This window comes from Mercenaria mercenaria, unplaced genomic scaffold, assembly GCF_021730395.1.
Source record: "Mercenaria mercenaria strain notata unplaced genomic scaffold, MADL_Memer_1 contig_2083, whole genome shotgun sequence".
Lineage (NCBI taxonomy): Eukaryota > Metazoa > Mollusca > Bivalvia > Venerida > Veneridae > Mercenaria > Mercenaria mercenaria.
Genome location: NW_026460118.1, coordinates 50,640 through 66,121, shown reverse-complemented (window position 1 = coordinate 66,121; position 15,482 = coordinate 50,640). Strand labels below are relative to the sequence as shown.

At 37.6% G+C, this 15,482-nt stretch overlaps 2 protein-coding genes across 2 annotated transcripts; both read left to right on the top strand.

The window, feature by feature from the left end:
• The first annotated feature begins 4,203 nt into the window (after positions 1–4,203).
• On the top strand, positions 4,204–4,734 carry LOC123530494 (uncharacterized). Its single transcript, XM_045311268.2, has one exon. The coding sequence runs from the start codon at positions 4,204–4,206 to the stop codon at positions 4,732–4,734; it is 531 nt and encodes a 176-aa protein (XP_045167203.2).
• Positions 4,735–4,775: 41 nt separating this feature from the next.
• Positions 4,776–5,588, top strand: LOC128552150 (uncharacterized). Its single transcript, XM_053533169.1, has one exon. It carries the CDS (start codon positions 4,776–4,778, stop codon positions 5,586–5,588), a length of 813 nt encoding a protein of 270 aa, XP_053389144.1.
• The last annotated feature ends 9,894 nt before the right edge of the window (positions 5,589–15,482 follow it).

Here is a 15,482-nt window from a genome sequence, read left to right as displayed (position 1 = left end):
GTAAGGGGTATTGATGCTAGACGAAACGGTCCCATTTGGTTAACCAAGAGATGGCCCATATAAAGCAACCTAAGTCCAAAATGAGGTCAAGGTCAAACTGAGGTCAGGTGATGTCTGTGTAAGGACCGTGACGTTCTGTATATTAAATTTTATCTATTGTTTTATTCATGGCGCTAAATGTGACGTTTGGCGTCAATTTGTACGTGACGTCCAGTATACGTCTGACGTCGTTTCCGCCCGTTAGTTTGTTATAATTTAAACGTGAGTTAAGGAGCTTGGTTGAAATTTACTTTGTTAAAGTAAATTTATTTGAGATACCAAAGTTGGTAAGGTTTTGTATTTTTTATTCAGAATTAATTGGTATCATAAAGTAAATATTGTTGTTATTTAAAACGTCCATTTTTGCAGTAAAGAATTGATTTATTATTTTTATTAAATGTAATTTTTGAATGTTTGTATGAATGCTGTTTTGTATAAATTGTTTGTACGTTTGTTTGAATATCTGTTTTTAAATTTATTATTGAGAATCGGCATTTACGGCATTTACGACATTTGTGGGGATGCACATGATTGTCAGAAAATAAATGATAGAATCCGCATATCTCGCTTGTGTATGAGTAAGAATCCCGAGTCCTTTACAATTCTCAACTAGTATCCTGAAAAGATTCTGGATAAAGATTTTGGTTCATGAGAGATCGGAAGATGGAAACTGCGGAGTTTACCTCGGCAAAGAGGTCACGTTCTGCGCACCTCGCACAGCTGACCAAAATTTACAATGAACTTGAGAGACAGATGGTGTCTACAGTAAACGCTGAAAAGATAAAACACTTATACAAAAATCTATGTGACAGATATGAACAGTTTAGAAACGCTCATTTTCACTGTCTGGAATTATGTGATGAACCCTCTATCATAGAATTGTTGGAGACGAATTATTCTAGTCAGCAGAAACATCTAACGGAATTCAACGAGCATTATTCCGAGTGGCAAAAACAGTCACTACAGTCGGGTCAAGATGTTAATATATCTACGATTAGTACACTGAGTACAGCACGGTCATCTCGTGCGCAGTTACAAAATGCAAAAGCAAAAAGACTGATTGCAGAACATAAACTAAGAACACTAAGAGTAAAACAAAAAATAGAACAAGAGCAAAGGGAATTAGAAAATAAGCGGCAATTACTTGAACAAGAGAGCGAATTAGAAGAAGCAAGGATCGAGGAATCTGTCTGGCAGGAAGATATCGAATGTCCTGATAATAATGGTGGTCGGAACTTTCCGGAAGTAGCACGTGACGTATCCGTATCCGTTAGCGGGCAGGATTCAGCAGAAACGGTAATTTCTCACGGCAAAAGCAATGGTAATTTGGAAGATTTGACAACCACAAATATAGATACGGCTTTCCACAGGTTGGCATCCACTTTGCAGGAAGGATTTAATCTGCCTAAACCGGAACTGTTGACATTTAACGGAAGAGTGACAGATTATTGTAAATTCATAAAGAACTTCGAAACAAATGTTGAGGAAAAAATCAGTGACAGTAGGTTAAGATTAAGTTATCTTATACAGTACTGTGTAGGCGAGGCTAAAAGTTGTATTGAGGACTGTGTTTTACTTGATCCAGATGATGGTTCCAGGCCTGCAAGGAAAATTTGACAAATTCGCTATGGTAAGCCTCATGTAATTGCTAGAAGTTATATTGATAGTTTAGTATACGGCCCTCAGGTAAAAGCCTCCGATGTTGATAAACTTTCTCAGTTAGCTTTAGAGATGCAAAAATGTTAAATAACCCTGTCCCAGTTAGGCTTTATTTCTGATGTAAATAACTCAGAAAGTTGCGCACGCTATTATTGAGTCTGGCAGAGAACCCTGCTTTACTGATTTAACAAAGTTTGTAGATGAAAAATCCCGTGTCGCATGTTCAGTGTATGGCCTTGATCTCGTAAAAAACGAGTCCCAGTCAAAGGTTGACAAACTGACCAATTGTAAATCAGATACTCTTGTTAAAGGCAGAGTGACCACGTTAACCACTCGAACAGGTAATGAAAAACCAAGATTCGAACGTAAATGTTATTGTTGTTCAGAGACATGTTCAGATTTGTCATCATGCAACGTATTTGAGTCTATGAATTTAGGTGAGAGAAGAAAACTTGTTAGCAAGTTGAAATTGTGTTTTAACTGTCTTAAGGGCAAACATTTTTCAAATACTTTTAGAAAACCAAAACAATGTGTTGTACCCGATTGTACCTCTAAGCATCATACATTGTTACACTCTTGGGTAAAGCCCGAGTCTGATCACACAGTTACACAGCCGTCTGTAAATTGTGCTGCTACGAATGGGTCATTTTTAAAAACATGTCTAGGGATTATACCTGTTACTGTAATAGCTAGGAACGGTAACTCTTGCCAGACGTATGCGTTGCTTGACGACGGCGCGGATAAGACCCTGTGTGATGAACGGTTGTTGCAAAAGCTAAACTATCCTGGGAAACCTGTTACCTTTCAAATATCCACTATAAGCTCCGTTGCCAGTAGAAACGTAGGACAGGAAGTTGACCTGCACGTGAAACCTGTTTCCGGTGGTGATGAAGTAAAACTTAACAATGTATGGTCGGCGAAAAGGCTACCAATTACTATTAGGTCTGCTGCTACTGCGGAAGATACTCGCAAAATACCCTACCTATCTGACTTGAAGATTCCACGTGTCGACGTCACTGACGTCATGTTGTTAATAGGCACGGATTCACCAGACGCACACGTTCCCCTTGAAGTTCGCGCCGGAGAAAGTAATCAGCCGTACGCAGTAAGGACGCGGCTTGGTTGGACAGTTCGTGGTCCTGTTCCAGGAAATATTGAAAATAACGGAAAGGGAACAGTGAGCATTCACTATGGTCAATCTAGTGACGTCATGCTGCAACAACAGCTTGAGCGCATGTGGACGTCGGATTTTAATGACGTGCTTCACAATGAGATTCTTTGTCCCTGGAAGATAAGAAGGCTCTATCTATTATGGAATCAACTCTGACATACGAAAATGGCCACTACAAGATGGGACTACCCTGGCGAAATAAAGATGCATACTTACCAAATAACCTGGCATTTGCACATGCGCGTCTTCAACAACTGAAAAAAGAAGTTTTCGCGAGACGCAGAACTTCACGTAAAATACACACTGACAGTAACTGATTATATAGAAAAGGGTTACGCTAAAGAAGTAACAGCTACAGAAGATACAAATCGAACTTGGTATTTACCTCATCATCCCGTTTCAAACGAGAACAAAGCTGGGAAGGTCCGAGTAGTATTTTACTGTGCTGCGAAGTTCAAGGGTATTTCATTGAATAGCCAACAACTTCATGGTCCTGATTTAATGAACAATCTAGTTGGAGTACTAACCCGTTTCAGACAAGAGAAAATTGCTTTAATTGCTGATATCGAGGCAATGTTTCACCAAGTGCGCGTGTGTGAAAATGACTGAGACGCTCTTCGCTTCCTATGGTGGCCTGGAGGGAAAATAACTAAACCTCCGAAGATATATTGTATGCAAGTCCACTTGTTCGGTGCTACATCCTCCCCAAGCTGTACAGCGTATGTACTTAAACGAACAGCCGCTGATAACGCTAATAGTTATGAACCGGAAGTTATATCAACAGTTAACAGAACTTTCTATGTGGACGACTGTTTAAAATCCGTATCATCTTAAAAGAAGGCAGTGAAACTTGCGAGAGATTTACAATCACTGATGAGTTTAGGTGGTTTCAGGTTGACCAAATGGCTCAGTAACAGTAGGAAGGTTATAGATTCGATACCTGAGGCAGAGCGTGCCCCATCAGTCGTCAACTTGAACCTGGTACCTCTCTCCCTAGCGATCGTGCTTTAGGTGTGATGTGGAATGGTAACGACGATACACTTAGTTTCAAGGTTAAGTTGACAGATAAACCTTTGACGAGACGTGGAATATTATCAGTTGTTAGCTCCATATTCGATCCGCTAGGACTTGCATCACCAGTAACATTTCAAACATACAGTAACATTCATACAGAAACTCTGCAAAGAGAAACTAGGATTGGATGATGAAATACCACAGTCACACTGCCAGGGTGGAAAAGATGGTTAGCCAGTTTGCCATACTTAGAAAACATTGTTGTCAGTCGATGTTTTCGTCCAAAAGATTTTGGAAATATAAAGAACACCCAGTTGCATATGTTCAGCGATGGTTCGGAGTTAGGCTACGGCGCATGCGCATACCTACGTATGGTGGATGAAGATGACAGAGTGATGTGCTCCTTAGTCCTCGGTAAATCTCGCCTTGCACCAATGAAACAGATTTCTATACCTAGCCTAGAACTGTCTGGAGCTGTAGTCGCATGCCGCATGTATGCAATGGTATCAGAAGACCTCGACATGAAAATCGACCAAGCCGTGTTCTTGACTGATTCTACAATACTGCTGGGATATATCAATAACGCATCACGACGTTTCAAAACGTTTGTAGGTAACAGACTCAGTGTCATTCATGAAACTACGTCGCCTGACCAATGGCGCCATGTTGATTCCGGTTCGAATCCTGCCGACATTGCGTCTAGAGGTATCGACCCAAGTTATACACAAAGACTACAAACATGGCTTAAGGGTCCTAAATTCCTTCTTCAAGATCCAACTGCTTTGCCTGCCCATAGCCATGTGCCGGAAGAAGCAGATGATGACACGGAAGTAAAGAAGGAAGCTGTGTAATAAATAGTACAACGACAGATACAGAAATTGACAGAATTATAATGCGTTACTCCGACTTGACCAAACTACAACGAACATTCGTATGGCTGCAAAGATTTAAAACTTATTGCAGACACCGTTATCTAAAACATGACGTACAAGTACCCACAGACGATATTACAGTAATAGAAGTACGGAACGCCACACGAGACATATTAAAATGTGCACAGAAAGGACACTTTTCTGAAGAACTCTCAGCACTGAGAATGGATAATCCAGTGAAGAAAGATAGTAGAATCGCATCTTTGAATCCCATATTACATGACGGTCTCATACGAGTACATGGGAGAGTGAGACGGGGGAATCTCCAAGAATATCCGCTTATTCTACCCAGCAAACATCACGTGACTACTCTAATAGTTAGACATTACCACAACATCAATAATCACGTGGGAACTCAGCAGGTGCTTGCAGCTACACGGGAAAAGTATTGGATAATACATGGCTCCAGTTCGGTAAAAAAGACAATAGGGAATTGTTTTATATGCAGACGACAACACAGTCCACTACTGACACAACAGATAGCACCACTTGTTTCAGAACAAACCACTCCAGACAAACCACCATTTACCTACATAGGCGTAGATAACTTCGGTCCACTGTTAGTTAAGTCGGGACGCTCACATTCGAAGAGATATGGTTGTCTGTTTACTTGTTTAGCAACTAGAGCAGTTCACATTGAAATTGCCTATAGTCTGACAACAGATTCATTTATCGCAGCCTTTCAGCGTTTCACCAGCCGACGTGGGACTCCTGAAAAGGTATTCAGCGACAACGGATCGAATCTTGTAAGCATTGACAGAGAACTAAAATAATCAACACAAGAATGGAACCAGTCAAAAATAGGACAACACATGGTTCAACATGAAATTGAATGGCACTTCAACCCTCCATACGCCAGCCATAGGGGCGGTGCTTGGGAGAGACTGATTCGGTCAACGCGTTCTATTTTAAAGGCCATCGCTAGAGAGCAACTACTCACAGAAGAAAAACTGGTGACGTTAATGGTGGAAGCTGAGAGAATAATGAATGATCGACCGATAACACAAGTGAGTAATGATCCAAATGATCCTATGGCACTTACACCTTACATGTTACTATTGTTTAAAACCAATTCAAGCATGCCCAGAGGAAATTTCAAGAAAACTGATACGTACTCTAAACGATGGTGGAGACAAATACAATATTTGTCCGATGTAGTCTGGCGAAGATGGATTCGTGAGAACTTGCCTAAACTCCAGTTACGTCAAAAATGGCATAGAGTGAAAACTGATCTACGTGAAGGCGATGTCGTACTTGTTGCTGATTACAACTTGCCAAGAGGACAGGGGCAGCTAGGCAGAGTTACCGAACTATATATTGGTCGGGATCGGCATCTACGTAGCTGTGTGGTAAGGACTCGCAATTCAGAATCAGTTAAACCTATCACTAGACTATGTCTGTTAGAGAGTTCACAGTAATGTTTACAGTCAATAACTCGGATTACGCTTTACGTATGTACTATTAAGTAGGTACACAGATAATTGTGACTTGTAAAGTAATGACATTTTTTGTTTATATCTATTTAAGAAATAATTTATCTCATCCAGTGATTTGTCGTTGAATAAATCATTGTTTGGAGTTCAGATGCGAAGGAATTATATCACGAGGGCGCAGCCCGAGTGATAAAATAATACGCATCTGAACGACAAACAATGATTTATTCAAGAGCAAATCACTAAATGAGATATATTATTTCGATTCTAACACGTTACAAAGGATTTTTAAGTACATCCTTGATGACATGCATTAAATATTTGCCCGTTTTCAATCGGTTTCTTTTCCAGCGCGCCGCTATGCCGTTTGACGCCATGACGTAATAATTGTGACGTCAGAACAGTGATTTGTTGTATAATAATTCACTGTTTTCTGCCTTCTTTGTTTAATAGGAAAATGAATCGGATCGTGTTAGAATAAACTTTAGGCTTCTACTGCAAGCTGTATCCACATGTATAAAGGCACATGTAACGCTAATTGAATTTTAATTGGCAATAAGAATATTTATTTTTATGAATCAGTATATAAACATGTTTTATTTGTAAGGGTTGCTAACAAAAGTACATGTATTTGATGAAATTTAAGTAATTTCATGGCGGGGACTGTAAGAACCGTGACGTTCTGAATATTAAATTTTATCTATTGTTTTATTCATGGCGCTAAATGTGACGTTTGGCGTCAATTTGTACGTGACGTCCAGTATACGTCTGACGTCGTTTTCGCCCGTTAGTTTGTTATAATTTAAACGTGAGTTAAGGAGCTTGGATGAAATTTACTTTGTTAAAGTAAATTTATTTGAGATACCAAAGTTGGTAAGGTTTTGTATTTTTTATTCAGAATTAATTGGTATCATAAAGTAAATATTGTTGTTATTTAAAACGTCCATTTTTGCAGTAAAGAATTGATTTATTATTTTTATTAAATGTAATTTTTGAATGTTTGTATGAATGCTGTTTTGTATAAATTGTTTGTACGTTTGTTTGAATATCTGTTTTTAAATTTATTGTAGGATGAGGAATGGTCACAGGTTACATCTGCATTAATATCAAGTCATTCTAGTTAGGGGTATTGATGCTAGACGAAACGGTCCCATTTGGTTAACCTCGTACGGACGGATGGACGGCCGAAATGAAAGAGAGGGCCGTTTCTTTTGTTATTTTCTTTTGTTTGAATAGTGGGCCCTGGCCCATTATTCTATTTCAGTAGATGCTGGGGGCATAAAAATAACTAAAACTGCTAACTTTTAAGGGACCGTGCATAATTCATGGAATATTTCTGCCAGAGTAATGTACCTTGCGACATATGACTTTGGTGATGATGTGGAACAATTATTTTTTTGAAGTTTGAATCAAATCCATTTAACAACAAGAGGGTCATGATGACCCTGGATCGCTCACCTGAGTAATATGAGCTACATGTTTCAAATGTCAAACTGATGATAAAATAATAAAGAAAGTCAGTAGGTCATATCCATGGTTAATGAAATTCAGTTTTATGATTGATGTGCAAAACTGTGTATGTTATCAAAATTTCAAGGCTGTATCTTAAAAAACAGGAAAGTAGGCCAGTAGGTCAAGGTCACAGTCAAGTGACATCATATTACTTGGGGTCATCAGGTAATTATAATTAAACAGTCTTGGAAATAGGATCAGATGAGTTTTTAAGTATTTTTTCCTATATAACTCGCATAATAACTAAGTAACCCCAGGGCGGGGCCTCTTTTAACCCTGGGGCATAATTTGATCAATTTTGGTAGAGGTCTACTAGACAATGCATCATACCAAATATCAAAAGCCTAGGTTATATGGTTTCAGACAAGAAGATTTTTAAAGTTTTTTCCTATATAAGTCTATATAAAACTTGGGACCCTCAGGTCAGGGCCTCTTTTCACCGCAGGGGTACAATTTGAACAATTTTGGTTGAGGACCATAAGACAATGCTACAAACCAAATATCAAAGGTCTAAGTGTTTTGGTATTAGAGAAGAAGATTTTTAAACGTTTTTTTCTATATACGTCTATGTAAAATTTGGGACCCCCGGGGCTGGGCCATATTTGACCCTAGGGGATAATTTGAACAATCTTGGTAGACGACCACTAGATAATGCTACATACCAAATATCAAAGCCCTAGGCCATGTGGTTTTGTACAAGAAGATTTTCAAAGTTTTCCCTATATAAGTCTATATAAACCATGTGACCCCCGGGGCGGGGCCATTTTTGACCCTAAGGGAATAATTTGAACATTGGTAGAGGATCACTAGATGAGGCTACATACCAGATATCAAAGCCCTAGGCCCTGTGGTTTTGGACAAGAAGATTTTTTAAGATTTTCCTTTCGGTTGCCATGGCAACCAGAGTTCTGCATGGAATTAAATTCTTTGAACAATTTTGGAAGGGGGCCACCCAAGGATTATTCCTATGAAGTTTGGTGTAATTCTGCCTAGTGGTTTTCAAGAAGAAGATTTTTAAAAAAAATGTTGACGGACACACGACGGACGACGAACATTGTGCGGTCACAAAAGCTCACCATGAGCCTTTGGCTCAGGTGAGCTAAAGATCTAGATACAAGTGAAGGAGCATCAAATCTTTAACCAGAAATTCTAAGTAAAAAAGGGGAGCTATTCTGAATAAACACATCAGCTGGAGAGGCTGCCATGTAGAGCAACTCTTTTAAATCTAAAACAAATCAATTCAGAAATAGCAGATATATAGTGAAAGTTGCATCAAAATTAGCCAGAATATCTAAAGTAGAAAGGCGGTATAATTCATGAAATACTGGTGACATGTATCATATGATGTGGGTGATGATGTTGAGCTACATTGTATTTCTAGTTTGAATGAAATCAATTTAGTATTGACAGAGACAGAGTTAAAGTTTATCAAAACTTCAACCTGTAATTCTAAGAAAAGAGTAGGAATAACTGATGAAATACTGTTGACACAGCTATGGTTCTTGAACCATTTGGTGTGGATGATGATGAGGAACAGCAATTTTCAATTTGAATCAAATTAATTTAGTAATGATGGAGTCAGAGTTAAAATTCATCAAAACTTCAATCTGAAATTAAAGCGGGGACAAAATGCATGAAATATTGGTACAAGAGTAATAGACCTTGTGCAATATGATAATCATAAAATACTGGTGCCACTTTGAGTTATGGCCCTTGTGTCATATGATGTAAGTGATGATGACGAATAACGTTTTTTAAAGTTTGATGCAAGTCCATCATGTAATAACAGATATAGAGAAAGTGCATCAAAACATTTAACCAAGGTGTGGGCGCATAACAGACGCTGACACTGACAACAGCGCCGGATCGAGAAGGATAGCTTTCCATATACTTTGTGTCGAGCTCATATATTTGTGTGAAATTATTTTAAAATCAGGCTGGTGATTAAGGAAGAGATGCTGTTTCAAATTTATTTTTTCTGCGTTTAGCTCTGACAGTCCCTTATGCAACCAAAGAAGCAACTGCAAAACTTTGAAAGAGGATCACGTAAGAACATCCAGGTCATGTTTCATCCATTTCCAACTAATATTTTCATAGGAGAAGTCGTCCGAAGAAAAGTGTGGATGGATGGATAGATAAAGGATAGTGAGTGATCACAATAGCTCATTCCCAGCACAAAGTGCTCGGATGAGATCAACAGAATTCATTCTAATAAATAAATCATTTTTTGGATTTATTTATTTATTTGGGTTTTACGACGCACCAACACAATATAGGTTATATGGCGCCAAACAGGACTACAAATTTTTGTTTCACATCTCATTTACATCCAAATGAAAACATGAATTATGGAATAGTTTCAAAGTACCTTTATGATTGTATAACTTACTTTGTAATACAAGATATACGAAATAAACAAGAGGACCATGATGGTCCTAAATCGCTCACCTTTCCCCACATGACCCAGTTTTGAACTGAGTACGACGTCATTTTTTCTATTATTTGACATAGTGACTTTTTTTAGCTCATGTACCTCAGTTTTGAACTTGACCTAGATATCATCAAGGTGAACATTCAGACCAATTTTCATGAAGATCCATTGAAAAATATTGCCTCTAGAGAGGTCACAAGGTTTTTCTATTATTTGACCTAATGACCTAGTTTTTGATGGCACGTGACCCAGTTTCGAACTTGACCTAGATATCATCAAGGTGAACAATCTGATTAATTTTCATGAAGATCCATTCAAAAGTATGGCCTCTAGAGAGGTCACAAAGTTTTTCTATTTTTAGACCTACTGCCCTAGTTTCAGACCGCAGTTGACCCAGTTTCAAACTTGACCTAGATATCATCAAGATGGACATTCTGACTAACTTTCATAAAGATCCAAAAAAAAATGTGACCTCTAGAGTGGTCACAAGGAAAAGTTTACAGACGCACGGATGCATGGACGACGGACGCTGCGCGATCACAAAAGCTCACCTTGTCAGTTTGTGACATGTGAGCTAAAAAGTGTCTAGAAAAGTCCACAAATATACAATTCAAAATCAAACAACATGACAAAAGGGATACAATTCAATCAGGTTTTCTAAAACAATTTACTTCTTGCTAAGAATTATTCTGGTATTACAGTAAATTTCATTTACCCAAAATAAACCAATTATCCTGTAGTAATAGTAACATGTAATTAAACTGTTTCATTATCAATAATATTTACTTTGTAGCAACAATAAATAGTATTATATACTAATTAAATGTTTTATTGTCAACATTATAACACTTTAGCAACAATAAATAGTAGTTAAAATGTTAAATGAGCCACACCACGAGGAAACCAACATACAGTGTTTGCGACCAACATAGATTCAAACCAGCCTGCACATCCGTGCAGTCTGGTCAGGATCAATGCTGTTCGCTAACAGTTTCTCTAATTGCAATAGGCTTTGAAAGCGAACAGCATGGATCCTGACCAGACTGCGCGGATGCGCAAGATGGTCTGGATCAATGCTGGTCGCAAAGCCACTATGTTGTTTTTCTCATGGTGCGGCTCAATTATTTAACAAAACAAGAAATTGTGGCTGAGGTACAGACGTTCCCTGCCTAAGAGCATTCTGTACTAAACATATTGCCAGACAATATAAAGTAACCTACAGATTTAAAGGTTAACATGTTTGTAATCTGGATCCACGGCCATGTACACCCTAGTTATACACGGTTTTGATATATGTTATTTTTTCAATACATTTAGTGAAGAGGACTTGGGTTTGAAAATGTTGGAAATCTATAATTTGTAATTACACGTAGCCTATAGCTAGAGACAGTAACTTTTTCTACTATTGAACGTCTTGACCTAGATTTTGAAGCTAGATACTGTAACCCAATTTTAAACGTGACCTAGATATCATAAAGATAAATATTCTAATCAAATTGTATCCAGGCCAGGTAGGAAACGCCACCACATCAATAGTAACAAAGATGTACTATATTCATGAAGATGCTTTCTATTACGTTTAAACATTTATTATTTCTTTCCTTTACTACATAATTGATACCAAACAAACAACTTAACACAAAATAGGTTTCAAAATTTCATATAACAAATCAATAGCACAATAACAATATAATAATGGAACGCCTTCAATATATATATAATCAGAAGTAAACTAGTATCTATACCACAACTCTTTCTAAATATACATGTACTGATGCAATCAATATGTCAAAGAAAACGTAACAATGTCAGAAAACAATCATTGATTAAACCTACTACCATGCCCTTAATAAAAGCAATCATGAATTTCAGAAATTCACAAAATTGTATTGAATAGGTATTTTTTACAGCTGTGTATAGAAGTGGATTATATGTATGTACAAAATTTCTTGAATAATATTAAAAAATTGTTTACTTCGTATTCAATCGTACATTATTATATTACTATTTATGAACATTTCCAATAAAGCAGAACCTTACAGACAGATTACAGAAAGGAATGGACAGTTCATATGTAATACGACAGATATGTGTCAGATTATCTTTCTCTTTACGCATTTCCTTTTAATTTCTTAATCTGTTAAAACAATCGTACGGTGGTATGTTTAGGACATGCAATTATTTTTTTAGGATAAAATTATCTTGAGCGATCAACATCTTATCTCGTGCGCACGACATCTTATCTTGAGCGATCAACATATTATCCTGAGCGATCAACATCTTATTTCGTGCGCACGACATCCTATCTTGAGCGATCAACATCTTATCTCGTGCGCACGACATCTTATCTTGAGCGATCAACATCTTATTTCGAGGGATCAACATATTATCTTGAGCGATCAACATATTATCTTGAGCAATCAACATCTTATCTCGAGCGATCAACATCTTATTTCGTGCGCACGACATCTTATCTTGAGCGATCAACATCTTATCTCGAGCGATCAACATATTATCTTGAACGATCAACATATTATCTTGAGCGATCAACATATTATCTTGAGCGATCAACATCTTATCCTGAGCGATCAACATCTTATCTCGTGCGCACGGCATCTTATATTGAGCGATCAACATATTATTTTGAGCGATCAACATCTTATTTCGTGCGCACGACATCTTATCTTGAGCGATCAACATCTTATCTCGAGCGATCAACATATTATCTCGAGCGATCAACATCTTATCTCGAGCGATCAACATATTATCTTGAGCGATCAACATCTTATCTTGAGCGATCAACATCTTATCTCGTGCGCACGACATCTTATCTTGAACGATCAACATATTATCTTGAGCGATCAACATCTTATTTCGTGCGCACGACATCTTATCTTGAGCGATCAACATCTTTTCTCGAGCGATCAACATATTATCTTGAGCGATCAACATATTATCTTGAGCGATCAACATCTTATCTCGAGCGATCAACATATTATCTTGAGCGATCAACATATTATCTTGAGCGATCAACATCTTATCTCGTGCGCACGACATCTTATCTTGAGCGATCAACATCTTATCTTGAGCGATCAACATATTATCTTGAGCGATCAACATCTTATTTCGAGCGATCAACATATTATCTTGAGCAATCAACATATTATCTCGAGCGATCAACATCTTTTCTCGGTCATCTTATCAATATCTATTAAGGACCTTTGTGTGAATTCAGATCATTAGTAAAAACATACGGCTTCCACCGTTTTAGTTTTTATTTAGATTATACTTATAACCGTTTCACATGTTTGCAGGGTTAGACATTTAAATACGGAAACTGATAAAAAAAAGGCAGCAAAAGATCAGTGATGATGCAAAGAAATAAATTTAAGTCCTTGACAAAAAAATAATATGTAGGCTTCGCTATGGAAGCCCTGGAGGGACAATTGATTTCCGTACTTCCCACTTCTGACTTCTAACTTTTGCACTTCTCACTTCCAACTTCTTGACTGCCTACTACCTACTTCTAACTTCCACACTTCTGACTTCTAACTTCCGCACTTCTGACTTTCGACTTCTGATTTCAAACTTCCACACTTCTTACTTCCGACTTCTTGACTTCTTACGTCCTTCTGCTAACATCCGCTCTTCTGACTTCTAACTTCCCGACTTTCGACTTCTGATTTCCAACTTCCACACTTCTTACTTCCGACTTTTGACTTCTTACTTCCTTCTTCTAACTTTTGCACTTTTGACTTCTAACTAACGCACTTCTGACTTCCAGCTTCCTGACTTCATACTTCCGACTTCCAACTTCCACACTTCTTACTTCCGACTTCAAAAAAAGGAAAGTTGGCAGTCAGAAGTGCGGAAGTTGGAAGTCAGGAAGTTAGAAGTCAGAAGTGTGGAAGTTGGAAGTCGGAAGTATGAAGTCAGGAAGCTGGAAGTCAGAAGTGCGTTAGTTAGAAGTCAAAAGTGCAAAAGTTAGAAGAAGGAAGTTACTTTTTTTATATGAGGGGGGAGGTAAGGAGAATCCGAAGCTCTGACTAGCGAAAAGGCTCACTCCAGCCCCTGCTTTCCGAGTATTTACTTACATCTTATTAATGTTTCTACTAGATAAAGTAAATGTGCCAAACAGAACAAAAACAATATGAAACAAGAGCTGTCCGTATGACAGCGCACTCCACTATTCAGCGATTTGACAGTAAAATGAATTTATGTCTCAATAACAGACCTCTACTTTAAAAGGAAGATACACCAAGATGATGATGGTAAAGACATATTTTGAGTTTCAAGTCATTACCTTACATAGTACCAACGTTATGTCCAGAAAACGAAGTTTGTCAAAAAATTTAAGTACGAAAGGGGCATAATTTGGTCAAAAATACAAATCAGAGTTATGAAGATTGTTACCACACATGCAGATGATGATGATAAAGACACATTTTAAGTTTCAAGTCATTATCTTATATTGTACTAAAGTTATATTCAGAAAGTAAAGATTGCCAAAATACTTTAAGTATGAAAGGGGCATAATTCTGTCAAAAATACAATTAGAGTTATGTGAATTGCAACCACACATGCAGATGATGATTATAAAGAAATACTTTTAATTTCAAGTCGTTATCTTTTAAAGTACCAAAGATATGTCTATTAACTAAGCTTTCAAAAAAACATTAACACGAAAATAATTCCAAGTATTACAACTTGGTGAGCTTGACCTTGGGTATAATGTACCCAGCCCCTACTTTGTTTGTATGCTGGGCAATGTTTATGAGAACTTACAGTAAGATATATAGTAACAATAGTAATAAAGATATGACAGAAAAAGGTTGCTGAACAACTTTAACCTTAAAAATAACCTAAGTATAACACCTTTGTGACCTTGACCTTGGGTATAATGGTGTGCCCAGCCCTTGCACATAGTTTGTTTGTATGCTGGACAATGTTTATGTGAAGTTACAGTAAGATATAAGCAATAGTCACAAAGATATGACAGAAAAACAAAGGTTGCCGAAAAACTTTAACCTTAAAAATTACCTAAGTATAACACCTTGGTGACCTTGACCTTGGGTATAATAGGCCCAACCCCTTCACATACTTTGTTTGCATGCTGAACAATGTTAATGTGAAGTTACAGTAAGATATAAGCAATAGTAACAAAAAAAAAACAACAACAAAGGTTGCCGAAATACTTTAACCAAGAAAGCTCATGCAGACGCTGATGCCGGGGCGAGTAGAATAGCACCCCTATTCTCTGAATAGTGGAGCTAAAAACTGGGTAATGTCCA

Coding starts and splice junctions, on each gene's coding strand:
- LOC128552150 (XM_053533169.1), top strand. CDS start 4,776: ATGCGTTACTCCGACTTGACCAAACTACAACGAACATTCGTATGGCTG.
- LOC123530494 (XM_045311268.2), top strand. CDS start 4,204: ATGTTCAGCGATGGTTCGGAGTTAGGCTACGGCGCATGCGCATACCTA.